This window comes from Chionomys nivalis, chromosome 3, assembly GCF_950005125.1.
Source record: "Chionomys nivalis chromosome 3, mChiNiv1.1, whole genome shotgun sequence".
Lineage (NCBI taxonomy): Eukaryota > Metazoa > Chordata > Mammalia > Rodentia > Cricetidae > Chionomys > Chionomys nivalis.
In genome coordinates this window covers 87,353,131-87,380,131 of record NC_080088.1, presented here as the reverse complement: position 1 = coordinate 87,380,131, position 27,001 = coordinate 87,353,131, and the positions used below count along the sequence as shown (strand labels likewise).

At 39.3% G+C, this 27,001-nt stretch overlaps 1 protein-coding gene across 1 annotated transcript; it reads left to right on the top strand.

The window, feature by feature from the left end:
* Positions 1 to 1,601: 1,601 nt before the first annotated feature.
* On the top strand, positions 1,602 to 26,701 carry LOC130870849 (cytochrome P450 3A11-like). The gene is made up of 13 exons (XM_057763749.1): positions 1,602 to 1,743; positions 3,040 to 3,133; positions 5,558 to 5,610; positions 12,049 to 12,148; positions 15,009 to 15,122; positions 15,211 to 15,299; positions 15,599 to 15,747; positions 17,576 to 17,703; positions 18,598 to 18,667; positions 20,657 to 20,817; positions 21,604 to 21,830; positions 23,277 to 23,439; positions 26,356 to 26,701. The coding sequence occupies exons 1-13, from the start codon at positions 1,673 to 1,675 to the stop codon at positions 26,449 to 26,451; spliced, it is 1,515 nt and encodes a 504-aa protein (XP_057619732.1). The 5' UTR covers positions 1,602 to 1,672; the 3' UTR covers positions 26,452 to 26,701.
* The last annotated feature ends 300 nt before the right edge of the window (positions 26,702 to 27,001 follow it).

The window sequence follows — 27,001 nt, the reverse complement described above, 5'->3', positions numbered from 1 at the left end:
CTATTTGCCTTCAGATTTCCTTATGATACTCTTTTTAATAGCCAAATAATGCTCCGTTGTGTAAATGTGCCACATTTTCTTTATCCACTCTTTGGTTGGATACATCTGGGTTGATTCCAGGTCCTGGCTATTATGAATAATGTTGCAATGAACATAGTTGACCAAGTGACCTTTTTCTATGGTTGAACTTCCTTTGGGTATATGGCCAAGATTGGTATAGCTGGGTTGTGAGGTAGGTTGATTCTCAATTTTCTGAGCATTCCATATTGGCTTCCAAAGTGGCTGTGCAAGATTGCACTCTCACCAGCAGTGGAGAAGTGTTTCTCTTGGTCCACATCATTTCCAGCATGAGCTGTTACTTGTATTTCTTAACTTAGCCATTCTGAAAGAGGTAAGATGAAATCTCAGAATCATTTTTATTTTCATTTCCCTCATAGCTAATGATGTTGAATACTTCTTGGTCTTTATTTTCAAAGATTTATTTATTTATCATTCATACAATGTACCTCCTGCATGTATACCTCCATGCCAGAAGAGGGCACCAGATCTCATGACAGATGGTTGTGAGCCACCACATGGTTGCTGGGAATTGAACTCAGGACTTCTAGAAGAGCTGCCAGTGCTCTTAGGCTCTGAGCCACCTATCCAGCCCAATTCTTTGTCTTTTGATCATTTGACATTCTTTTGTTGAGAGTTCTCTTTTTAGATCTGTATCCCATTTCTAAAATTGGATTATTCGATTTTTTGATGTCTAGTTTTTTGAGTTCTTTATATATTTTGGAGATCAGCTCTCTTTTAGATGTGGGGTTGGTGAAGATCTTTGCCCATTTTGTAGGCTGCTATTTTGTCTTATTGACAGTGTCCTTAGCCTTACAGAGCTTTAAAGTTTCAGGAGATCCCACTTATTAATGTGTAAAGCATCTCATCCCCTGGAACATATGAGACCCAGTCACTTCTTCCAACTAAATTTGAAAGGTCTGAATGACCTCTATACAACACTCTATTACATAGTGGTGTGGACTGCCAAGAATATTCTCACAATCTTATAAGTTGGGTGTACAGGAAGACACTTTGTGATGGGCTAGAGGGAAGAAGATGCATGTGTGAGGGTCATACCTTTGGTGAAGTGACTTTATTTGTTAGGGAATGAGGTAAGGACAGATTCTAACAGATTGCTATTGTTTTGCTGAGTTGACTTGTCAAAAATGACAAAATATCTTAGAGAGGGACAAAGACATTCTGTAAAGATCTCCATGCAGATGGCAAAATGTTGGCTTTATTTCAAGTATTTTTGAATGAAGAAAGTCTTGGTGAGAGGGCATTTCATGTCAATGATTTTGTTTAATTTTTGGTGAAAAGTAAGAACCTTTGATCTTCATAAAATGACAACATCATTTATTGATTCTTCCCAGGATGTTAACTCACAGAACATCAAAATAGGAAGTACAGGTACTTTATAATCTGCCAAGGCTAAGAGAATACCAAATTCCAGGTGATGCAGATGTGAGCCATCTACTGGCTGGAGCCCTGGCCCCACCCATCCTTCTAGGGTATAAAGACCACAGGCTGGGAAAACTTCGGCACAAGTGGGCAGAAGGCAAGCCCTGCAAAGTGTAGCACACACAACTGGAGGCAGAATACACAGCGGTACATTGCTGATAGACAAGTAACGATGGACCTGACTTCAGCTGTCTCACTGGAAACCTGGGTGCTCCTGGCAATCAGTTTGATGCTCTTATACCTGTGAGTAACCACCAAAGTCCCTCTCCCACTGTGTCTTTGGTATGGGGTTATATTCAGACATGCATTCTGGTATTGACTAGAAGGTCAAAACTGACATAGGAATCAGGGCTAGGAGAGATGGCTCAGTGGTTAAGAACACAGACTGCTCTTCTAGAGGACCTATTTTTGTATCCTGCCTTCCACATGTGGCTCACAATCATGTACAACTACAGTTTCAAGAGATCTCACACCTTCCACAGGTACTGGAACACAATATTAAAAAGTAATAGCAGAAGTTAAAATTAACTCTTGTAAAAACACTTTGAATTTACATGTTCTTATTTATTGGGGCTAGGGGCAGCATGTGAGACAGTGTGTGTTGGGGGATTAGAAGACAATTTTGGGAAGTCACTTCTCTCCTATCATGTGAGTCTTGCAGGTGAAACTCAGATTATGAACACTGGTATCCAGTACCTTTATGGTGCAGGCAGCTTGAAGGACAGAAATGAAGTGACAACTGAGTTCATTGTGCATTTTTATTTTTGGTGGAATAATAGTCATATAAGAGCCTATATGTGCTAGGCAAGCACTGTACTACAGAGCTATATTCCTAGTGATACTAACTCTTAAAGTTAATATTGACATTATACAGATCTGCTAGAGATACCCTCACATACTGCCAACTACGTCTTGTTGAGGTTTGGAGGTTTACTGATAATATTTACTCTTTGTACAATCTGATTTGTTGCAAGAAGTTACTTGGTTCCCGGCTGCTCAGCCCCAAAATATTCACACAGAAATTATATTAATTAAATCACTGTTTGGCCCATTATCTCTAACTTCTTATTGGCTAACTCTTACTTCTTAGTTTAACTCATTTCTAGTAATCTGTATATCACAACAAAGCTGTGGCATACCAGCTAAATTTCCCAGTGTCTGTCTCCAGAGGCTCCATGGCTTCTCTTGACTCTGCCCTTCTTTCTCCCAGCATTTGGTTTAGTCATCCCCTTCTACCTAAGTTCTACCCTATTAGGCCAAGGCAGTTTCTTTATTCATTAACCAATAAAAGCAACACATAGACAGAAGGACCACCCACACCACTGATTGACTTTAAGGTTCTTCTTACATCCACCAGAACTCAGTAGAAACAGACACAAACCATGAGCTGAAATACACACTGGACCCCTCTCCCTTTTCGTAAGCTCTCTAGGAACTGGAGAGGCAGCTAAGTTGTTGGTTTGTTTCATGTTTTGGTTTTGGTCATGTTTATCTCTTTTCTGTATGTGTGGTGACAAGTCTTTCTGTTTTACTTTATAGATTTGGGACTAAAAAACATGACATTTTTAAGAAACAGGGAATTCCTGGACCCAAACCTCTACCAATTTTAGGGACTCTGCTGAATTATTACAAGGTAAGTGTTGATTCCTGTTAGTCAGTAATGGTTAGTTCTATTAAATGCTCCTTGGAAGGAAACTCTGAGATTCCATGTCCTCATACTATGTGTCCTGATGAGGCTATATAATGTCCAGTGATTTATCAGGAATCTATTGCCAACTTAAAACTATAAGATATTGTGTGTGTGTGTGTGTTTTGAAGTGTCTATTTATGTATTTGCATGTACATGAGTGCCATGAGCATGCAGGTACATGTATATGGATATGCATCTGCATGTAGAAGCCAGGGGCTGGTATTTTTGGTCTTCTTTCCTACTTTGAGGCAGGGTCTCTCACTTGAACTTAGCTCTCTCCGAATTGACTAGTTTAGCTGGCCAGTTCACTCCAGGGATCCCTTGACTCTGCTTCTTACAAGTGGGGATACTGGAGTGTGTAGGAGGAGGCTGCTACTTAGTTCTTGGCACCTGGCTAGCTTAGGCCCAAAATAATCACACAGAAACTATATTAATTAAATCACTGCTTTGTCTATTAGTTTTAGCTTCTTTTTGACTAACTTTTATATTAATTTAAACCATATATATTAATCTGTGCATCACTATGAGGTCATGGCCTACTAGCGAAGTTTCGACATGTCTGTCTCCGGCAGCTCCATGGTTTTTCTCTAACTCTGTCCTTCTTCTTCCCAGCACTCCATTTAGTCTTACCCACCTACCTAAGTTCTGCCCTATCAATAGGCCAAGGCAATTTCTTTAATCATTAATGGTAATCACAGCATACAGAGGTAAATCCCCCATCAGGAGTTCTTTAACCTCTGACTGTTATTTACACAGATACTGGGGATCCAAACTCTATTTTTTATGGTGTGTTCTTCCCACTTAACCATATCCACAGCTACCGTAATCAAACCACCCATGTTTATTAATTTTGGAGTGAGTGTATATGTGCCACATGCATTTTTAGGTTGAAGGACAATTTGTGAGTTAGTTTTCTCTTTCCACCATATGATTCCTAGGGATGAAACTCAAGTTGTCAGAGATGGTGACAAGTATGTTTTCATTTGGAACCATCTCACTGGCTCTGATGTCAGTTTATTGAGCCTCAAGTTTGCGTTAGGTAAAATGCACAGATCTCCAGCCCATTTAATTTTGATATTCAGGACATGATGCTCAGACTTTGTGAACAAAAGGAACTTTGTTTCTTACCCAGTGCAGATTCCAGGAAGGCACTGTGGTACTTATTTGAAGAAAATTTTGAGGGAGTTTTAAGCTTCTAGGACATCAATCCGTATTCACTAGATTAAAATTCTCCTTTTTGTATCTGGTTCATGAGCAACATTTTCTCCTTTTGCTGAATATTTCTGAAGAATCAGCATAACACAGACCCACATACACATCTTTGGGGGACTTTTCATATACTTGAGTTCTTTGCATAATTATTATACCTTGAAGGTATAGATCTAACCTCACCATGGTAAGATCTTCATGGCATGGTGGAGTTTCTTGAGAATTAGCATTTTGCTTTTGTCTCTACTTATAGGAACTTGTGTTCAGATTAGTAATTGTTTCTTTTAGAAATATTTTATTTGTATCTGTGAGTGAATTTATGTACATAAGTGAAGTATGTAAAATAGGACACTGGATTTGTTGGAGCCAGAGTTACAGATGGTTACAAGTTGTTGGCGCTGAAAATTGGATCCAGGACTTTATACATGACAGGAAAGTGCTCTAATACTGAAACGTACCTACAGCTTCTTCAGCAGCCTGTGCATGAGTGTGAGCAGCCAGTTTGAAAACATTAAGACAAGATGATGGCTATCAGTCACCTCACACACTGCACTATATTATGTGCTTTGTATTTTCATTTAAAAATATTAAAGGCAAAACCACTGGGAAAAAATGGTTTAACAAAATAGAAACTTCAGTAATAAGCATGTCATTTGCCACATTTAAATCTTGTTGGATCATTTGTAACAAACCTGATTTGATACCTGGCCAATGTCAATTCACAGCAGACCTTCCAAAGCTCACATGGGGAGGGCAAGTGGCAAAGTTTACTCTGCTGTCTGCTCAGTTTTTTCTTCCCAAATTTTCTATGCTTAACTACCACATTCCTTAAAACAATTTATTATTATTATTGTTATTATTAAAATCATAACCATCATCATCATTAGGTGTGTGTGGTGTGTATCTGGTGCTGTGCACATGTGTATGTCTATGACTGTGCATGCAGAGGCCACAGGAAGGGGTCATATGTCCTGCCCTATTACTCTGCCTTTTCCCACTGAGCCATCTTGCTTCAATTACACTACATGTAATTGAAGAACTTTTCTCTGTCAGAAATGGTAAATCTAATTTCACAGAATTTGAGGGCTTACTTCCCTGGCTATAGAAGGATTATTGCATACAGGACAATAATGGATTGTGTGTTATTTCTCTTTCCAGGGTGTATGGAAATTTGATGTCGAGTGCTACAAAAAGTATGGAAAAATATGGGGGTGAGTATTTCTGGAAAGTTTCATGAGTTGACTTTTTTTAAGAGGATGTACTTTACTTGCTCAAGGAAAAAGCCAGCTCATAAATGTAGTATTTCACCTTTCTGTTGTAATGGTGACACCATGTGTCATTAAGTGCTGTGAATTACAGGTCTAATTATTTTTAGAACATACTATGGATTTTGGACAGGCTTTGAAGCTCCGTGGACTCTGGGCATCCTGTATGGTTTTTTTTTATTATTTTACTTTATTTATTTATTTTATGGGACAGGGTTATTCTGTAACATTCCTGGCTGTCCTGGAAGTCACTTTGTAGACCAGATTGGTCTCAAAGTCACGGAGATCTACCTGCCTTTGCTTCTGAGTGCTGGGATTAAAGACATGGGCCACTGAGGCCAGCAAGGCCTTGTGTTTTATGCAGTGCAGGCATATTATTCTTTTCTCTTCTGAAATTTCCTTTTCATTACATGAAATGCATTGTTTTATGTCCCTGTAGTCTGCTCTGATAAATGTGTGATATCACCAATATTGGTGGAGCATATTGGGAGGATTTGCTGAAGGAGGCATAGTCAAGAAGATCATGAGTTTGAGGCCAGCCTGGTTTACACAAGGGTGTGATATCATCTCGTTGCCACATTCACTCATTTCACTTTAGAAGCACTTACTCCTTATTCAATGTTGACTTTAGCATGTCTATTGACAGCAGGGATGGGAGGACATAGCTAAGCACGTGGGAAGAGATTAATGCTTAGCATTAAAATATTCCTTTGCAACATAGAGATTTTTTATTGTTGCTTATATTTTATTTTAAGTCAAAGGTGCTTTATCCTTCCTGGGAGGGAGTCACACGGCATGGTGCACATATGTAAGTCAGAGGAAATTTGTGGTAGTTGGTCCTTTACTTTTAGAGTATTGAACAGTATTGAACTCAGGTGATCAGGCAAGGTACCAGGGCCTTTTTCTGCTGAGCTATCTATCATCCCCTGTCAAGATTTTGTTTTTCATAGACAAGGTTTCTGTGTGTAACAGCCCTAGCTGTTCTGAAACTAGCTCTGTATACCAGGGTGGCCTCGAACTCACAGAGATCTACCAGCCTCTCCCTCCTGAGATCTGAAATTAAATAAAGGTATGGGCCAGCACTACTCTGGGCAAGACATTTGATAGAAGTGTTTATCACTTTGTCCTGTCTTCTTGAGCTGATTTTGGAGATCCAATGTATTTAAAAACCAAAATGTTCTTCCTTGGGTCTATGTCTTTAATGTTTCTGCAAAGTGTCTGAACCAGCAGCAGGAACTATTCCCTATTACTGATGCTGGAGTTTGGTTAGAGCTTTGGAGTAGGTGTCATCATTATGCTATGAGACAGAAACAAGTGGGAGGAGGCTCTGGCTCTTCCTGCCTCTTCATCTCTTCTCATCCATCCTTAACACATGGATCTGATGAGATGCACACTCATAAAGACCATGTCACTCAGAGTCAACATCAGGCTTTTTTATCTGTGCAATGGCCCTGTGGGAATGTCTCCTTGCAGTATTCTTGCTTGTCAACATTTGATAGTGTTTTTCTTTAGCTTTTCACTGACCTAATATCTTTTTATTTCATTTATTCATTTATTGGCTTTTTACAAAACTGGATCTCTCTATGTAGCCCTGCTGTCCTGGCACTCATTACATAGACCAGGCTTGTCTTGAACTCAGAGATCTATCTCCTTCTGTCTTTCAAGTGCTGGCATTAAAGTTGTATGTCATGCCTGGACCTAATAAGTTTTCATATGAAATTTTTTTAACAATTCTTATAATTTTTGTGTGTCTGTATGTATAACAATGAATTTAACTAGATTTACAGAATCGTGAGTGAGCAAGAGGGTATTTACAGGAGTGTGAACAACTTCCAATGGCTCACTACTGACACAGACTTCTTGCCCTCCCCCAGCAACTATTTTCTTTTTGATTTTCTATTATATGTGCTCATGTCTCCCATGTAGCACATGTAAAGGTCAGAGGACAACTTGTGGCAGTCAGTTCTCTCACTCCATCCTGTAGATCCCAGGGATTGGACTGATGTTGACTGAGTCATTTTGCTTTTCCATTCCAGGAGATAGCTGTGTGCAAGTCCTCAGACAGGTTCAGGACCTTGAGGTTCCTACTGGAGTGTTGACCATCAAATCACCCACAGGGGTTGTGGAGGTAGTCCTAGCTGCAGGGAGCTCCAGGATATGGAAGATTGCATTGCAACTTTGGTCTCCACCCACTGGCTCTAATATTTTTTCTGTGCTCGCTTCTATGTTATCTAAGTCTTGGAGACGTTGGTATAGAATCCTCAGTGAAATTCTGTATTTTCATTTGTGTTTTAGCTCAGTATCAAAACCAGGACCTGTGTGCTCTTTTTCATTTTACATACCAATCCTAGTTCCCACTCCTTCCCCTCCTCCGGCCTTCTCCCCATCTTAACCCCATCCACTCCTTAGAGAGGGTAAGGCACATTGCTTTGATGAAGGACCAAGGCCTCCCCTACTATATCTAGGCTGAGCAAGATATCCTCCCAAAGAGCATGGGTTCCAAAAATCCAGTACAAGCAGTAGGGATAAATCCTGGTGCCACTGCCAATGGCCCTTCAGTCTGCCCTAGCCTTACAACTGTCCCCCATATTCTGAGGGCCTAGTTTGGTTCTATGCTGGTTCCTTCCCTGTCCAACTGGAGTTGGTGAGCTTTCATTAGCTCAGGTAAGCTGTTTCAGTGGGTGTACCCATCATGGTCTTGACATCTTTGCTCATATTCTCACTCCTCCCAGTCTTTGACTGGACTTTGGGAGCTCAACTCAGGACTCTGCTGTGGCTCTCTGCCTCTGCTTCCATTCGTTGCTGGATGAAGGTACTATGGTGTCATTTAAGATATTTATCAATCTGACTACAGGGCAAGGCTAGTGCAGGCACCCTCTCAACAATTACTTAGGGTCTTAGCTGTGGTCATCCTTGTAGATTCCTGGGAATTTTCCTGGTGACAGGTTCCTTGTTGGTCACATAATAGCTCCTTTAATCATGATATCTTATTTCTTGTTCTCTGTCTCTGTCCTTCCCCCATCTTGACTATCCCATTCCTTCAAGCTATCGCCCACCATCTTTCTCTTCTTCTCCTCCCCTTTGATCCTCCCTTCTCTCCCCACCCCTCTGGTCTCAATTTTTTCAGGAGATCTTGTCTATTTCCTCTTCCCAGGGGAATCTATATATGTTTTCCTGGGGTTCTCCTCATTACTAATCTTCTCTGGGGTCCTGGACTATATAGGCTTGTTATCCTTTGCTTTGTAGATAGTATCCACTTATGAGTGAGTACATACCATGCTCATCTTTCAGAATCTGGGTTAATTAAGATTAATTTTTTCATTTAAAATTTTATGTTTTGAGTATTCATTTTCACTTTAAAATATTGAATTTTACATTAACATTTTATCTCAAACATTTAATTATGAATTTTAGTTTAATATTTTACTGTTAAACATATATTTCTATTACTTTTATTATATATATGTGTGTGTTTGTGTGTGCATGTGTGTATGTGTGTGTCTGCACATAGTATTGATGATGATGATTAAGGCCAGAGGCATTGATTAGCCTGAAGCTGGAGTTACAGACAGTTGTGAGCCAACCAACATGGGTGCTAGCAACCAAAACTGAGGTCCTGTGCAAGATCAATACGTGCTCTTAATTGTGGTTCCATCTCTCCAGTCCCTTTCAGTATTGTAAATATACAAAATCAAGGAAATGGGGGGCTGGAGAGATGGCTCAGAGGTTAAGAGCACTGACTGTTCTTCCAGAGGTCCTGAGTTCAATCCCCAGCAACCATATGGTGGCTCACAACCATCTGTAATGAGATCTGGTGCCCTCTTCTGGCCTGCAAGTATACATGCAAGCAGAACACTGTATACATAATAAATTAAAAAATCTTAAAAAAATTGAAAAAAAAAATTTTAAAAAAAATCAGGGTCTTCTACTCGGTTCCATTGGTCGACTTCTCTGTTTTTATGCCAATACCAAACTGTTTTCAATACTGAGGCTCTGTAATAGAGTTTGAGGTCAGGGATGGTAATGCCTCCAGATGATCCTTTATTATATAAGATTGTTTTGGCTATCCTGGGTTTTTTGTTTCTCCATATAAAGTTGATTATTGTCCTCTCAAGATCTGTGAAGAATTTTGCTGGGATTTTAATGGGGATTGCATTGAATCTATAAATTGCCCTTGGTAGAATTGCCATTTTTACTATGTTGATCCTCCCTATCCAAGAGCAAGGGAGATCCTTCCATTTTCTGGTATCCTCCTCAATTTCTTTCTTCATTGACTTAAAGTTCTTGTCAAATAGATCCTTTACTTCCTTGGTTAGGGTTACCCCAAGATATTTTATGCTATTTGTGGCTATCGTGAAGGGTGATGCTTCTCTGATTTCCATCTCTGCTTCCTTATCCTTTGTGTATAGGAGGGCAACTGATTTTTTGGAATTGATCTTGTATCCTGCAACGCTACTAAAGGTGTTTATCAGCTGAAGGAGTTCTTTGCTGGAGTTTTTGGGGTCGCTTATGTACACTATCATATCGTCTGCAAATAATGAAAGTTTAACTTCTTCCTTTCCGATTTGAATCCCTTTGATCCCCTTATGTTGTCTTATTGCTATTGCTAGAATTTCAAGCACTATATTAAAGAGGTATGGAGAGAGTGGACAACCTTGTCGTGTTCCTGATTTTAGTGGAATAGCTTTGAGTTTCTCTCCATTTAATTTGATGTTAGCTGACGGCTTGCTATAAATAGCTTTTATTATAGTTAGGAACGACCCTTGTATTCCTAATCTCTCTAAGACCTTTATCATAAAGGGATGTTGAATTTTGTCAAATGCTTTTTCAGCATCTAATGAAATGATCATATGGTTTTTTTCTTTCAGTTTATTTATATGATGGATTACATTGATAGATTTTCGTATGTTGAACCAGCCCTGCATCTCTGGGATGAAGCCTACTTGATCATAATGGATAATTTTTCTGATGTATTCTTGGATTCGGTTTGCCAGTATTTTATTGAGTATTTTTGCGTCGATGTTCATGAGTGAGATTGGCCTGTAGTTCTCTTTCTTGGTTGTGTCTTTGTGTGGTTTTGGTATCAGAGTAACTTCAGCTTCATAAAAGGAATTTGGCAATGACTTCTCTGTTTCAATATTGTGAAATACATTAAGGAGTATAGGTATTAGGTCTTCTTGGAAGTTCTGGTAGAATTCTGCATTGAAGCCATCTGGACCTGGGCTTTTTTTGGTGGGGAGGTTTTTTATAACAACTTCTGGCAACGTTCATATATTCATATGGAGACTGAGAACTTCCACTTGTGATTTCTCACTATGATGTCTTCTGGACCTGTTTTGTCTTTAAGTGACTCATTGTGTCTTGAATGACCTGTCACTTTACAAAGACTCCACTGTATTATTCATCAGACTCCATAAATTAGACTGGGACCTCATGTGAGAACACGTTGTTTAACCAGAGTAAAAGTCTTGTAAAGTGAGAATCAATGTCTGGATTTGGGTTTCCACTCAGAACTTGGCTTGGGTTAATGCAAACAGAACTTTCTGTCACACTTGGTCCTATAGCCATTTAGTCCCAAAGAAACACACAGAGGCTTATATTAACTATGAATGTTTTGGACTGTTAGCTCAAGCTTATCATTAACTAGCTCTTAAAACTTAAATTAACCCATAATTCTAGTCTATGTTTAGCCACGTGTCTTAGCACCTTTTCTCAGCCAGGCATTCTCATCTTGCTTCCTCTGTGTCTTGCTTGTTACTGACTTTCTGCCTTTCCTCTTCCCAGAATTCTCCTAATCTGGTTGTCTTGCCTATACTTCCTGTCTGGCTACAGGGAAATCAGCATTTTATTAAACCAATACAAGTAACAAATCCTTACAGTGTACAAGAACATTGTCCCACAGCATTAAAAAGGCTTAGGCAAATGCCTTTTTCATGAATTTGTACCCAAAACATTTGGCACCAAATGTAGCAGGAATTATTTAAAAGAAAAAACAGAGATAGATAATTGGGGTTTAATCTAAAGATCAGAAAATCAAAGCAGCAAATCCACTAAAGAGCTCTTAACTCTAAGAAATCCTCAGACTAAAAGAGAGAAAGTTTCTGTGTCATCCTGGTTTATATTCTTCTCTAGTGCTGAGATTAAAGGTGTGAGCCACCACCACCTGGATCTGTTTCTGCATTGATATTATGTAGTTCAGGTTGGCCTTAAACTCACAGAGATCCATCTCCCTCCATCCCCCAAATCCTGGCATTAAATGAGTGCAGCACTACTGCCCGGTCTCTAGTGGCTTAGTTTTATTTTCTGGTGTTCAGACAAGCTTTATTTATAAAACGCAAATAAAATATCACTACAGGTTGATCAGTTTTTTTCCCCCACACACAGGTTGTTTGATGGTCCAACACCCCTGTTTACTATCACAGACCCAGACATGATCAAGAATGTACTTGTGAAGGAATCCTATTCTGTCTTTACAAACCGACCAGTAAGTAACTTCCTTTTTTAACTAAAAAAGAAAGAAGATTCATTTTGTTATATTTATTGATGTGTCTATATGGCTGAATGCCACATGTGTGTAGGTTTCTGTGGAGGCCAGAAGAGGGAGTGAGATCCCCTGTATCTAGCATTCCAATCAGTTGTGAGTGGCCTGACATGGGTGCTGGGAACTGAACCTGGCTCCCACAGAAGAGCAACAAGCACCCTTAACCACTGAGCCATCTCCCAAGCCATATAATAATAATAAACCCTTTAATAATTCAAACCTTCATATTTTACTTATTGAATTCTTTTTAGATACATGTAGCCCCAACTCTCCTGAAACACACTCTATAGACAAAGCTTGCCCCAACTTAGTAATCTGCATACCTCTACCTGCCTCTGCTTTCCAAATGCTGGACTTAAAGGCATGTGCCAGTGTTGCTTAACAAGATTTTGTATTTGGTTTCTTTTTTTTTTTTTCTTTTTCAAGTTAGGGTTTCTCATGCAGCCTTGGCTGCCTGGGAATTCACTTTGTAGACTAAAATTCACAAAGATCTACCTTCCTCTGCCTCCCGATACCTAGTATAAAGTTGTACAATACCATGACCTGGCTACTTTTTTAATTAAAAGAACAAAATGAATATATATTCACAGTGGCTTTCATAATAATATACAAGCAGGGTCTAGGAATTTATTTTGCTAATACTGATGACTTGAGGAAGTGTAAATATACTATATTATTTTGATCAAGTTGTAAATGAACACTGTTATCATCTAGATTGTGTTTACATTTCCTGTTTCACGGGTCCTTTCTTATGTTCATGTGGTACAGTACAGTTTATCACTGGTCTAGGTTTATGTGGTGACAAACACTCAGAATAGAAAACAGCTCCTTGACCTGCCATTCCCTCTTGCAAGCCCATTAGATACCACATATGGCCTTCCTTCTTCTCTCCTTTTGTATCCATCTCCCATGGCAGTAGATTATGCAGTCAGTGTGCAGTCAGATGATTATTCACCTGGTCTGCCTGTGTGGATTTGCTTGTGTGCAAATTATATCCCTTTGAGATTATCTCTCAAAACTCTGGCTTTTTTAATGTTAATTTTGTGTGAGATAAGATACTGAGCTCAATGTTCTTTCTCTTTTTTTATAATTATGGCTACTCCACTGAGTAGAACCTATTGGTTCTCTCAATGCCGTAGGTCCTGGGGAGTGAACTCAGGTTGTTGGGCTTGTCAGCAAGCACATTTGTCTACTGATTCATCTCTCTGCCCCTCTTTCAGCCTTTGATCATTTGATGAAGTTGACTGAAGGGCTAGTTTGGATCTGCCCTTCATCAAGGGAAGTCACTTTCATTCCTTCTTGTTGTGCTGAATGCTTTAATATAAAGGCAGTTGGGAGACTCCACATTGTATAAAATAAAAGTGTGGAAGATTGTAGTAAGGAGGCTGCTTGTTCGTTTCCCGGCTGCCCAGACTCCCAAAATAACCACACAGAAACTATATTAATTAAATCACTGCTTGGCCTATTAGCTCTAACTTCTTATTGGCTAGCTTTTATATCTTAATTTAACCCATTTCCATTATTTTATGCTTTATCACAAGGCTCGTGGCCTACCCTCAGTGTTCCAGCATGTCTGTCTCCAGTGGCAGCTCCGTGGCTTCTCTTCTATTCTACCCTCTTCCTCCCAGCATTCAGTTTAGATTTCCCCACCTACCTAAGTTCTGCCTTACTCACACCTAAGACAGTTTCTTTATCAGCCAATGGTATTCACATCATACAGAGGGGAATCCCACATCAGAAGATAGAAGGAAGTTCCCACCAGAGAAATTATATTGTCCCTTTTATCACTGCATAATGAATTAAGGAAAAAGACATCTTCAGCACTATTTCTAAATGAACTAACAACCCAAAACCTAACAAACCAGGGTCTGGAGAGATGACCTAGGGACTAACAGCTCTGAAAAAGGATGGGGGGTTTGCTGTCTACATCCACATCTAGTGATTAACAAGTACCTGTAACTCCTGCTTCACAAATTTCAATTCTCTTTGGCCTCTGAATACACTGCACATACATATGCATACATTCTATACACACATACAGACAGACATGTATAAAATATTAAAATGCATCTTTAAAACTCAAACTCCAAATCCTTTAAGTGTGTCAGGCAGGGAGATGGTTTAGTAGATAAAGAACCGGAGTTTGGATCCCAGCATCACATAAAAACTGGGCATAGCAGCAGGCATGTGTTACCTCAGAGATATGTTTGGAAGTAGATTGATCCTACAGGCTTGCTGGCTAGTTATCCTAGGCAAACCAGAACCAAGGAGGTGGAGAGTCGTTGAAGAAGATGTCAGACCTTTGGTATCCAAATGAGCATGCACACTGGTACTCTAGTCCACACACACACACACACACACACACACACACACACACACACACAGCATATTTGGAAATCCCTTTTCACATTGTTTATGTTGTAAATACAGAGCTGGAGAACTTGTTTGATGCAAAGTTAACTTTCTGTCTGTCCATTTTCCATCTGCATAGCTCTGGAGAATCTACTCAAATTTTTGTACCCAACTTCTACCTCAACCCTGGAACATTAGTTCCACAGAGAGATCTACATTTAGAAGGATCCTGAAATAAAAAGGTTTGAGATCTCAACAGGCAGCCCAGTGAGCACCTGATTTCTTAAAGATTGTAGGAGATTCTGACTATTTTTGCATCTGGCATGAGGATTTACACACAGTAAACAGTCAGTAACTAATTGTTATACACCAATATCCACTTAGCACTTTTGTAACCACAGGGAAGTTCTGGACTTACAGAGAATAATATTTATATATTTTTGGAATCTAGGATATGGGCCCAGTGGGGATAATGAGTAAAGCCGTCTCCATATCTAAGGATGAGGATTGGAAGAGACTTCGAGCCTTGCTGTCTCCCACCTTCACCAGTGGAAAACTCAAAGAGGTGACTAAAAGGACTTCTAGCTGAAATGTTTGTGTGACTTGAGTCTCCACACCTAACAACCATGGGTGCCTTTGTGTTTTGTGCCTAGATGTTCCCCATCATTGAAGAATATGGAGATATTTTGGTAAAATACTTGAGAAGAGAGGCAGAGAAAGGCAAGCCTCTCAACATGAAAGAGTGAGTAGTGGTACATCCACTGTGGTTCTGGGAGAGGAAGGGCAGCAGGGGCAGAAGGGTCACCCTTCTGTGTGTCTCACATGTCCAGCTGCTCATTCTTCCCTTTTAGACACTGGGTGAGAAATGTACAATTAAGAAAGGAACACAAGAGTGCCCAGCTCACAAGGGTAGAGTGTGGGGAGGAGGGGAAGGTGCTTGGTCAATACCGAGATGAGGTGGCTTAGTCTGTCTTGGACAAGAATGTGAATATTTCAGGTTTCTTGCTACATGTGTTAAATCCCATGTCTCTCTCTCCTCAGAGTGTTTGGAGCCTACAGCATGGATGTGATCACGAGCACAGCATTTGGTGTGAATGTCGATTCCCTCAACAACCCAAAGGACCCTTTTGTGGAAAAGGCCAGGAATTTCTTAAAACTAGATTTTTTTGATCCGTTATTCTTGTCAATAAGTACGTATGATGGTTTTTCCGTCTTTTGACCCCTGCTCTTATCTGTAACCATCTTTTTCAATTCTGTCTTTCTCTTCCACATTTACCAAAAACTAACAGCTCTATTGGAATAAAATTCACCCCCTTAATGGCATAATCCAATATTTTTAATGCATTCAAAGATATGTAGCCCATTACTTTTATTTTGGAACTTCACTTTCATTTTAGACAGGGTCTGTGTTGCTATAGCCTGCCTGAAAGCTACTGTGTAGACCAGGTTAGCCTTGAACTCAAAATGATCCCTCCTCCTCTGTCTACTGAGTGCTGGGATTAAAGGCTTAAACCATTACTCCTGGCTTTGTTTTGGAGTTCTTTTATGTATTCTTTGACAATATCATACAGATATACAGTCTATCTTGGTATACCCTCCCCTAATTCTCACCTTCCAGTTCCCTGAGACACCCCAACACATCTTCCTCCCAATTTATGTCCCATTCTCTTTTTTAATCACCCATTGAGTTCAATCAGTGCTGCCTGCTAGGATGCTGATCAATATAATTAGTAAAATTTCATTCTGGTTGTCAGTTAATAAGTGGACCGTGCCATGTCCTAGATATAACATTTCATACCACCCCTCCTTGGCTTTTACTTTATTCCCATATTTGAGATTAAAACTGTAAGGCTCTCTCGGCCTTTTCTCTTCATGATCTTGGTGTATCTTCATTTTACACTCTTTTGAGATCAATTCCTTGTTATGTGGAATAGATCCTAAAATCTCATGCATGCTATGCATGTACTCTATCATGAAACTGTATCTCAACAAATGTTACTATCACCTCCTGGAGTTCTTTGACATATTTTTATTTGATCATAGTGTAATGATTAATTTTACCATACCTCTGACATCCCTCATATTTAATCTGGTGCCAGTTTAAACAAATCTCCACCATGTCAGTTGAGAAACAAATGCAATTTTGGCTGTACTTTCTTTATTATTTTTTCAATAGTAATAAGTTTATTTATTTATTTGTGTGTGTGAGTGTGTGTGTGTGTGTATTTGTGTGTGTGCAGTTAAACTTTTCTTTGACTTGCTACCTCACAAATAATGACAGGGAGACAGGATTAATAATGAAAAACTTGACTTTAACTTTGATTTTTCTCAGATAGCTTTTGCAACTTAAATTAACATGTTTCTTTTAATCTATGTTCTGTCATATGGCACGGGTAGCTATCCTCCATACTGTATGTCTGACTTCTCCAGTGTTTTCCTGGCAGCTCTTTGCCTTACTCCTTCTTAGAGTTGATGTCTTTCCCCAGAAGCCTTGCCTATTCTCTTCTGCCAAGCTATTGGCAATTAGTTCTTTGTCAAAACAACCACAATTACATATCCTCACACAGTGTAAGAAAATATTCTACAACGTGTGTGTCTGTGTGTGCTTGTGTGTGTATCTGTCTGTCTGTCTGTCTGCCTTGGTGTTTGTGTGGTGTGTGACACGTGGAGATCAGAGGACAACTTACAGTAGTTGATTCTCTCCTTCCACAGTGTGCGATGCAGGGATCAAATTCAGGTTGTTAGACTTTCCTGCAGGACCCTTTAGCTATTGAACCATGTCAATGGCCCTATCTGTATTTTGGATCCACACAAATGTCAGGAGCAGAGTTAAAACTAAGAGTCAGATTTATTCCTATGGCTACTCTAGAGTGCAGAGGGAGCATTATGATGGTGACCCAGTGTGAGCAAGGTCACAGCGAGAATGATCTGCTTGACTTATTATTTGGATTGCTTCATGATTTCTCTAAATGAAACTTGCATTTCCACTAAAACTTATTTTTTATCTTTCTTTTCCAGATCTCTTTCCATTTCTCATCCCGATATATGAGATGCTGAACGTCTCCATATTTCCAAAGGATTCTGTAGCATTTTTCAAAAAATTTGTCAGCAGAATGAAAGAAAATCGCCTAGATTCTAACCAGAAGGTAAAAAGTGGTGGTCTCATGAGAGGTATAGGATTTGATAATGTGTTGGGCTGTGAACATGTCAGCTGTGTATTTCCCTTCATCAATCACTAAATTTATTCAGAGAAGGCTAGATTTAGAGAGATAGAAGGAGCACTTCTTTTTTCCAGAGGATGAGAAGATGGAGTTTTGAAAAATTGATTGAGAATAATACAGAAAGTTAATCCTTAGCAGTAAGAATGAAAACAAGAATGTCCTGCATAAGGACTGAAATAAAATATTCACAAAGCATAAGACCTGGGAAAGATTAATACTACCAAATATCCACCTTAGATGAGAGAGGAACTTTTCAATCCCTATGCCTAACTGAGGAACCATTGGCTTTTGATGACTGGAGTGTGGGTGTGTCCAGCAGTAGGTTACCCATGCACCAGTGTATGACCCCACAGTCAAACACATATAGGCAGTACCAACTGAACTCATAAGGTTATTAATAAGAAAAGGTCATGAAATTTGTTGGAAGAAACATTACAAGAGATATAATAGGAACTGAATAAAAGAAATGGTAAGGTAGATATGACCATATTTCATTGTATATGTTTATGAAATTATGAATAGACAAAAATGATTAAAAGGGGAAATATTGTTTTCAGAGAATCACTTGAATCACTTATTGTTTTAAAATGTTCTATTGTAATTTATTAAAAGAGTGGTTGATAGTGTACATGTATTGCTTCCTGGTTTAGCCACTGGTGTTTTTGTTCTTTGATGACTCAAACAACACTAACTACGCTTGTGAATTAAAGGGAGCTACATGCTCAGAAAGGAGGCTAAGATTCTGCACTCCTGGTCCACCTCTGACCTCTGACCTCACCATTGACCTTCAGTTTTTGCAACTTCTCTTTCTGCTTCCAGCACCGAGTGGATTTTCTTCAGCTGATGATGAACACTCAAAATAATTCCAAAGACAAAGAGTCTCATAAAGGTAATCAATGACTCCCTGGTCTAGGGACAAGGAAGATCTCAGGGAATGGACAGATCGTACAGAAAATGTGCAGGAAGGTTCTTTTAGCAGAAGAATCCCTCTGTCTGGTTACTGAAAGAAGGACATGGCTATTATCTACATGGAATTTTCTAGAAGCACATGGGCACAAGTTCATTCTAAAAAGGAAGGGTAGCCATGATGGGAGTCTTCATTAGTCTCTCTGTGTTACTTAGGAATGAACAGATGCTGTTTATGTCTTTCCCAGAAAGACAGAGTAGGAACTGACTAGGAACTCTGCCTAGATAACTGAGTCTATATCCAGTAAGGAGACATGTACCCAAATAGTACTGATGCTTTCTGGGAGTCCTTGGTGTACAAGTACTCTATCTTAATCTGTAGTGAAGATTTACTTTTCTTTGTGGGTTGAATAAGTGGCATCTAGGGAAAACTTCTTTGAATAAACACACTGGTTATCTTCATTATTTTACATACTTAAATCTAAATTAAAGAATTTTATCTTTTCAGGTGGCATATTTATGTATGTACATGTGTATGTGCCCATGTGCACACCACTAGGTGTGGGAATGGATATCAGAGGAAGGCATCAAGTGTCTTGCTCAATCACTCTCTGCCTTATTTCCTCCAGACAGAGTCTCTTATTAAACCTGGAGCTAGTCTGGCAGTCAGCAGGTCCCAGTGATCCATGGATTTGAAGTTACAGGCATGTGTTACCACACTTGGCTTTTTACATGGAGAGTGAGGATTCAAATTCAGGTCCTCATGCTTGTGCAGCACGTGCTCTTACCCATTGGGCCATCTCTCTAGCCTCTCTTCTAGGTTTACGTTTTAATTTAAAACCACTATCACTATCATAGTTGCAAAATGATAGAATCTCAATTCCAGGCTTAAATCTACATGTGTGCATCAGTAAAAGTGCTAATGTAAAGGGAATCTCCTGTTCTTACATATCTTCTTATTTCTAGTGCACACAATCACTTATATATAGCAATATATGATCTTCTAGGACCCCAAATTTGCTTTTTAAATTCATCATGTGCTTTGTGTTAAAATATTCTCTAGTCTTTTCACTTGAAATTCTTTCATGTGTTCAGCTAACTCCAAATTCTTCTATATCTCCTCTTTTTGAGACCAGGTCTTATGTAGCCCAGGCTGACCTCACATTCATGGTGTGCCTGAAAATGACGTTTTAACTTCCATGCTACCATGTCTAGTTAAAGTGCTGGAGATGGAACACATGCTTCAGAAATGCCTGACAAGCTCTCCATCTGCTCCTCAGCCCTTATGTTTCATTTTTGATAGCTAAAAATATTAATTTTAAAGATACCCTCTGATTGTGGGTTTATAGTCCATTTTCAATTTAGTAGCAAGTATTTACACTATTTGGTAGAAAGAATTTGCCAAGAACAAAATCATAGCACTCATGGCAACAGGTTTACAACTGCCTGTAACTCAATCTCTATGGACTCCAAAACTATCTTCTGTTCTCCATGTGCACTTATACACATGTATGTGCACACACACATATGTAAAACTTAAGCTCTGACAGAGGACTGGAGTTCAGTACCCAGCACCTACTCCTGAAAGCTCACAACCTTAAAACTCCATCTCCTGGGTAACAGATACCCTCTTCTGTTCTTCATGGACACCCCTCCACACACAGCACCCCTACACAATGAATACACATAAATAAAAAATTAAAAATCTTAAAAACAGAATAAATAATGTGTCTTGAAGTTATCTAATGATGATGAGGAACAGAACATAAACCATGGGACATCCTGGATAAAGCAATAGTCCCTTTCTCTAGCTGTCTCACATGAACATCAAAGTGATAACAGTCCCAGGGTGACTGAACAGCTTCTCCATATTTATCTATAGGGAAACTGGAGCCTCGTTTGATTTTCTCCTCATCTCCTTTGTGGTGGTCCACCCTGACTGGACTTTCCTGAATTATTTTCTTACTTTCAGCTCTGACTGACATGGAGATCACAGCCCAGGCAATTATCTTTATTTTTGCTGGCTATGACACCACCAGCAGTACCCTTGCCTTTGCCCTGCATGCACTGGCCGCTCACCCTGATATCCAGAAGAAACTGCAAGAAGAGATCGATATGGCTCTGCCCAATAAGGTGAATAGATGGTGCTTGCAGTATGAGTGAAAAGAAGACCCTCCTCATTACTTGCAATGCTGTGTGTGTGTGTGTGTGTGTGTGTGTGTGTGGAGAGATAGAGAGCAAAAGCATGTGAGCATCTATGTATGTGTGCATGTGTGTGAGTGTGTGTGTGCATGCGTGCACACGTCTGTAGAGCATGAGCCTATACTGTGTATTATTCTTAATCACTCTCCACCATGTTTTAAAACAGGCTTTCTCACTGAACCTGAGCTTATCAGTCTGGCTATGCTTTCTGGCCAATTCCCTTTTCCTGCCCCCCCCACTAGGATTAAAGATGTGTGCCACTATGTCTGGCTTATGAATGGTGTGTATCATCACTCATGTCCTCAGGCTTGTGTAGTACACATTTCACTAATTGAGGCATCGTCCCAGCCTTAAGTGTTAGTTAGTTACTCTAACAACTTGTAAGAGGCTGGGTAGATGGCTCAATGGCTGCTCTTTTGGAGGACCAATTCAGGCTTGATTTTCAGCTCTCAGCTCTCTGTAATGCCAGTTACAAGAGATACGGCACTCTCTTTTGACTTTTGTGGGCACAGTACTCATGTGGTTCATATACACATAAGTAGCAAAACACCTCCACACATAAAACAAAACAATTAAAGATCCATTCAAAATGTATTTTAAGTACCTAAGTCTTTTTAAATGCTGCGCTCAGCTTTGGAGCTGCTGAGAACACAAAGTTACAAGACCTATTGAACATTAAGGTAAAATCCCAGCACAAATCTTTTTCTTTCTTCCCAGGCACCTCCCAACTATGATACAGTGATGGAGATGGAGTACCTCGACATGGTGCTGAATGAAACCCTCAGATTATACCCAATTGGTCTGAGACTTGAGAGAGTCTGTAAACAGGATGTGGAAATCAATGGTGTGCTTGTTCCCAAAGGGTCTGTTGTGAATGTACCAGTTTATGCTCTTCACCATGACCCACAGTACTGGCCAGAGCCTGCAGAATTCCGCCCTGAAAGGTATCAGAAAATCAGGCATGGGAACCCACTGTGAGCTATGATGGCCTGTGTATGCTATGGTGTCTCTTATGGGAAGATGACTTAAATGTGATTTTGCAACCATTTTCATTTTATGAGGAGAATGGCAATGAAAGGGAAGAAAACCACAAGAGGGGAAGAGAGACAGGAAAAATGTGACAATTTGAATACAGAGTGATATTTTTCCTCCTTCCTCAAGTAGCAAATGACTGAAGTGTGAGACGGGAGCCCATTTTCCTTTAGTCTAACTGATATGTGCTTTTCAGGCATGTAACCCAGCATTATCCTGAATGAACTTTTAAATTTAAAAATGTATTTTTTTCTTTTATTCATTCATTGACAATCGCGTGCATAAATAAGGTATTTTTGGTCATCTCCACCTGACATTTCCTTGTCTTTTCTCCCTCCCACACAGGTTGAATCTCTACTTGTCCCCATCAAGTCTTCCTCCTGTTTTCACGAGTTCCTTTTTCCTTGTGACTCATGAGTTTAATTAGGGTTGCTTGCATAAGTGTAGAAATAGAAGTTATTTACTAGAGTATGTACAAATCACCAGTAGTGACACCACTGAAGAGAATTTCCTCCTCTCCAGCAACTATTCATTGTCAGAAGCTCTTTACTGACGTGAGGTTTCTTGAATTCCCTTCACATCCATGATGGAATGCACCAACATGGTTTAGTCTTGTGTAGGAATCCACAGCTGCTGGGAGTTCATGAGTACAATGGCTGTGTCAGGTCCAGAAGATAGTGTTTCACAGCACCCCTTTCATTCCCTGGCTCTTACATCTTTTTGCTTCAACTTCTGAGATGTTCTCTATCCTTGGTGGGGATAATTTAGATATCCTATTGAATGCTGAGCATTCCACCATCACTTATTCTCAGCATTATGACCAGTTAATGGTTTCTTTGTTAACTGTTTCCTAGTGCAATCAGAAGCTTCTCTGACCAAAACTGAGAGCAGAACTAATATTTGTGTATAAACAAATATCTAGAAGACAGTTTGATATCAAGTCCATTTATCAAAACAACAGTAGTACTTTCTCTCCTAGAGCCGATGAGCATGCTAGCCATAGGAATTTGATCAGATTTACAGTATCAGACATTAATTCCTCCTATAAATTGGAATTCCAATCCAATGGTTGATTACCCCTAACCTATAACACCACTATTGTATGTATATTGGGCACACAGGATGCATTTTCTCTCATCCTGTGTTTCATCTACCATATGGAAAGTCTTATAGGACAAAGAAAATGGGAAGGACTTTTAGTGTACAATTCTCAGAGTCAAATACCTGGAAGCAGAAGTTCAATGAACCTTTCTCAAAAAATTCATGTATGTTATGTGTTTGATGTCTAAAGGAAACTTCACATATGTAGTTCTTACGTGCCTTTTCTTTTCTAACTTGTCATTACTGTGTGTCTCCAGGTTCAGCAAGGAGAACAAGGGCAGGATCAATCCTTATGTGTACCTGCCCTTTGGGAATGGACCCAGGAACTGCATTGGCATGAGGTTGGCTCTCATGAACATGAAACTTGCTCTTACAAAAGTCCTGCAGAATTTCTCCTTACAGCCTTGTAAGGAAACACAGGTGAGGGAGAAAACTATCTTTGTAAATAATGATCTCAATTGAAAGTTCTGTGTAGAAAAATGGATCTGCTTCTTTGAGTTTTCTAACTTGTTTTATGGCCAAATGAGTTATTTGTACTCAGGAACTTTTGGTTCTGTGTGAATAAAGAGTCAAACTGTAACATTCAGATGAGTTAGTACAGATCACTATGAAAAGATTATATGTATCCTGTATGAAGTTCCAGTCATGCCCATTGGAGTTTGAGTATGTCATGTCCTAGCCAGAGGAGCTGTGATCATGACTTCATGTTTGTTAGGTGGTGCTCTCTTCTTCAAGAGCTCAAAGAAGCCCTCCTCTGACAGTCTTGTCAATGACTGCATGTCCATTAGGATCACTGAGGAGCTTTACAACTCATTTATAGGGTCTTAGATGTTTCTCAGTTGGCAAAGTTCTTAACTAGCACTTACAAAATCCTGTTTCCCATTCATGGTACTGCATGAAGTAGCTGTGGTGGCGCATTCCTGTAATCCTTGCACTCAGGAGGTGGAGGCAAGAAGATCAGAAGTCCAAGTAATTCTTGGCCACTTGGTGAATTTGAAGCCAGCGTGGATTACATGAAATCTGGCCTCAAAAAGAAAAATAGAAACTTGTGGTTTATGGCCATTTCTGAAGCCCTAAAATAATTCACCCATAGTGTGGCTTTAAAAGCGCATTACTGACTCAGCATGTGAAACCAAGTTGAAAATTATTATTTTAAAGCACAATTCCTAGGGCTCAAGAGATGGCTCAGCACTTATGAACTCTTGGTGGTCTCGAAAAGGAGCTTGGAATCCCAGCACTCGGGAGGCAGAGGCAGGCGGATCTCTGTGAGTTCGAGACCAGCCTGGTATACAAGAGCTAGTTCTAGGACAGGCTCCAAAGCCACAGAGAAACCCTGTCTCGAAAAACCAAAAAAAAAAAAAAAAAAAAAAAAAGGGAGCTTGGTTCAGTTCCATGCTCCCACATGGTGGCTTACAACTATTTGAGACTCCAAGCACAGGGGCTTTGATATGCTTTACTTACTTCTGTGAGACTGCACACATGTGGTATACATGCATATGTGCAGACAAAACATTTATATGCACAAAATGAAAATAAATAAATCTTTCCAAAGTGCCTATTTATGATGAGCTCCAACTTTATGGGACATCTTGACAGTTCTACCTCAAATCTCTGGGGTTCATTAACCAGAAAACAGGTAGTTGTCATATTTCCATAAATCATGTTTCTCCCCTTATTTTCTGCTCTTGTGTTCTTATTTATTTCCCAAATCAATATTCTTCTTGGGTTTCTTTCCTCATTTATTTTATTCACTTCTTTTGGCTTCCACAGGCTGTTTTCATCCCCTTTGTCAATGTTTTGTAATTAAAGCCACCAGTTTGTTTATGTTTGTTCTCTCTATATTGAAAAATATCATTTCTCTTTTTTTATGTTATTTCATATTATTTCTTCCACAAACTCCAAATGATTTTTAAGGAGAGTGTGTACATTGAAAGTCTTTAGTAAATAGTTTAAAGTATAGTTAACAATTATAATATTCTTACAAGAAAACATTAAGCCAGATAAACCTTTAATACACACCATTAGGCCGGGCAGTGGTGGCGCACGCTTTTAATCCCAGCACTCGGGAGGCAGAGGCAGGCGGATCTCTCTGAGTTCGAGACCAGCCTGGTCTACAAGAGCTAGTTCCAGGACAGGCTCCAAAACCACAGAGAAACCCTGTCTCGAAAAAACCAAAAAAAAAAAAAAAAATACACACCATTAGTACTCAAATTTTATATACATCTCTTTTGTATGCCTCTATGGAAAACACATGTAATAATACTTGAAATCTAAAAGAAATATGGTGGAGCATTTTGAGAAAGAATTTTTACTTTTCTGAAAAACTTGTTCCTGTTCATACAAAGGGATAGCTAAAATCTACAGGACTTCTGTATTAGGCTATGTCATCTCTTTGTCAATTATTTTTATTTGTGGATGAATAGAGGGGTGGGAATGTTTATTCTGTGGTTTGTGGCTTAAGGAAGTTGTGTAGTTTTACGTCCATACAACCTCACTTATTTTACTGTTTTCTTACTAAAATATTTAAACAATAAGCATGTACACAGTTTCTGACGGATGAAGCAAGGTTCTAGCTTTGACAGCCCATGACACACCTAAGATGGGACACACCTAAGACTGGAGCACTGGAAAGCTCCAGTCATAGTAAATTTGATACTTCTATATCTTCATGACAACATCACTCCCCTTCCCTCTCCTGTGATCAGAAGATAATTCTGTAAGAGGCATTCCCCCACCATCTCTGTATAGCATGAGACTAAAGCACCATGGAAAACACTGGAGAACTCAGAATTCTTCATGTACCCCATCCATACAAGACAAGAGTAGACTCTAGAAAAGCAAGCAAATATCTGTAGTTATAAAGCCTTGTCTAGAATAGGTTCAATTGCCATGGTGACATATGATCTAGGAGCTGAGGACTGTCCACAGACGTGAAACGTATCTTCTCAGAGTTAGCTTGCAAGTATCAACAAACCAAAAATAGCATTTCAGGGCTTAGAAAAATAATATGACATAATAACTAGAAATCAGGTTCAAAAATGCTAAACTTATCTTTTTACTCTAAATCAACACAGAACAGAAATAACATAAACCAATATAACTTCATCTTATGTCCCTATATACAGTAGATTCTCAATCAACATTATACCCAATAGTGTGGATGTATGCTCTCACCATCTAATTGACACATCTTGGAGAATAAGGAAGTCAAAATATTTTATGTTAAATGCAGCTTTTAGGTTTCTGCAAAAATTATCATCCTGAATACTTTAAGCTTTTCTGGGGATTGCTGTTGGTTCACTCATTGATTTTCTTATTTTGCTTACACTATTGCAGATCCCTCTGAAATTAAGCCAAAAACCAATGCTTCAACCGGAAAAACCCATTGTTCTAAAGGTTGTGCCACGAGATGCAATCATAAATGGAGCGTGACTTCCATCAAGAAGTTCTGTTGTATTTCTCAAGAAGGTGATTTCTAAGAACATTGGAATCTTTAATTTACTTTATGAATAAAACCCAGGTGATAATGGGGTTTAATTGAGTGGCCTTGATGGATCATTACGAGCTTTAATACATATATTGAGCTTTTTCGGTGTCAATATAAAGTGTAAAAAAGTGTGACAGTCAGTGACAGAATGAGAAATTCATCTTCTCTGGTCCTTCATCTGTTCTTTTGAGCTTTTTCGAGAGTAATCTTGCCTTTACATTTGATCAATAATACATTTTTAATGAAAATGTGAAGCATTATAACAACTCTTATTGTAAAATTGATATGATGGTTTAGTTGCAATATTCTACAATAAACATTACACTGAAAATGTAAACATCTCTTTTAAAAAATAAATTTATTTGCTTGCTTATTTTGCATCCTGGCTAGTTTCTCCTCCCTCCTCTCCTCCCAGTTCATTCCCCTACCACCCTGCTCTGTTCCCCTCCCCAGTCCACTCCTCCCCTGTTTATGTTTAGGAAAGGGCAGGTCTCC

Bases quoted from the DNA above. Each gene is read 5' to 3' on its own strand.
- LOC130870849 (XM_057763749.1), top strand. From the start codon at position 1,673: ATGGACCTGACTTCAGCTGTCTCACTGGAAACCTGGGTGCTCCTGGCA. The intron at 1,744-3,039 runs GTGAGTAACCAC...TTTACTTTATAG, and splicing joins AGTTTGATGCTCTTATACCT to ATTTGGGACTAAAAAACATG. The intron at 23,440-26,355 runs GTGAGGGAGAAA...ACACTATTGCAG, and splicing joins AGCCTTGTAAGGAAACACAG to ATCCCTCTGAAATTAAGCCA.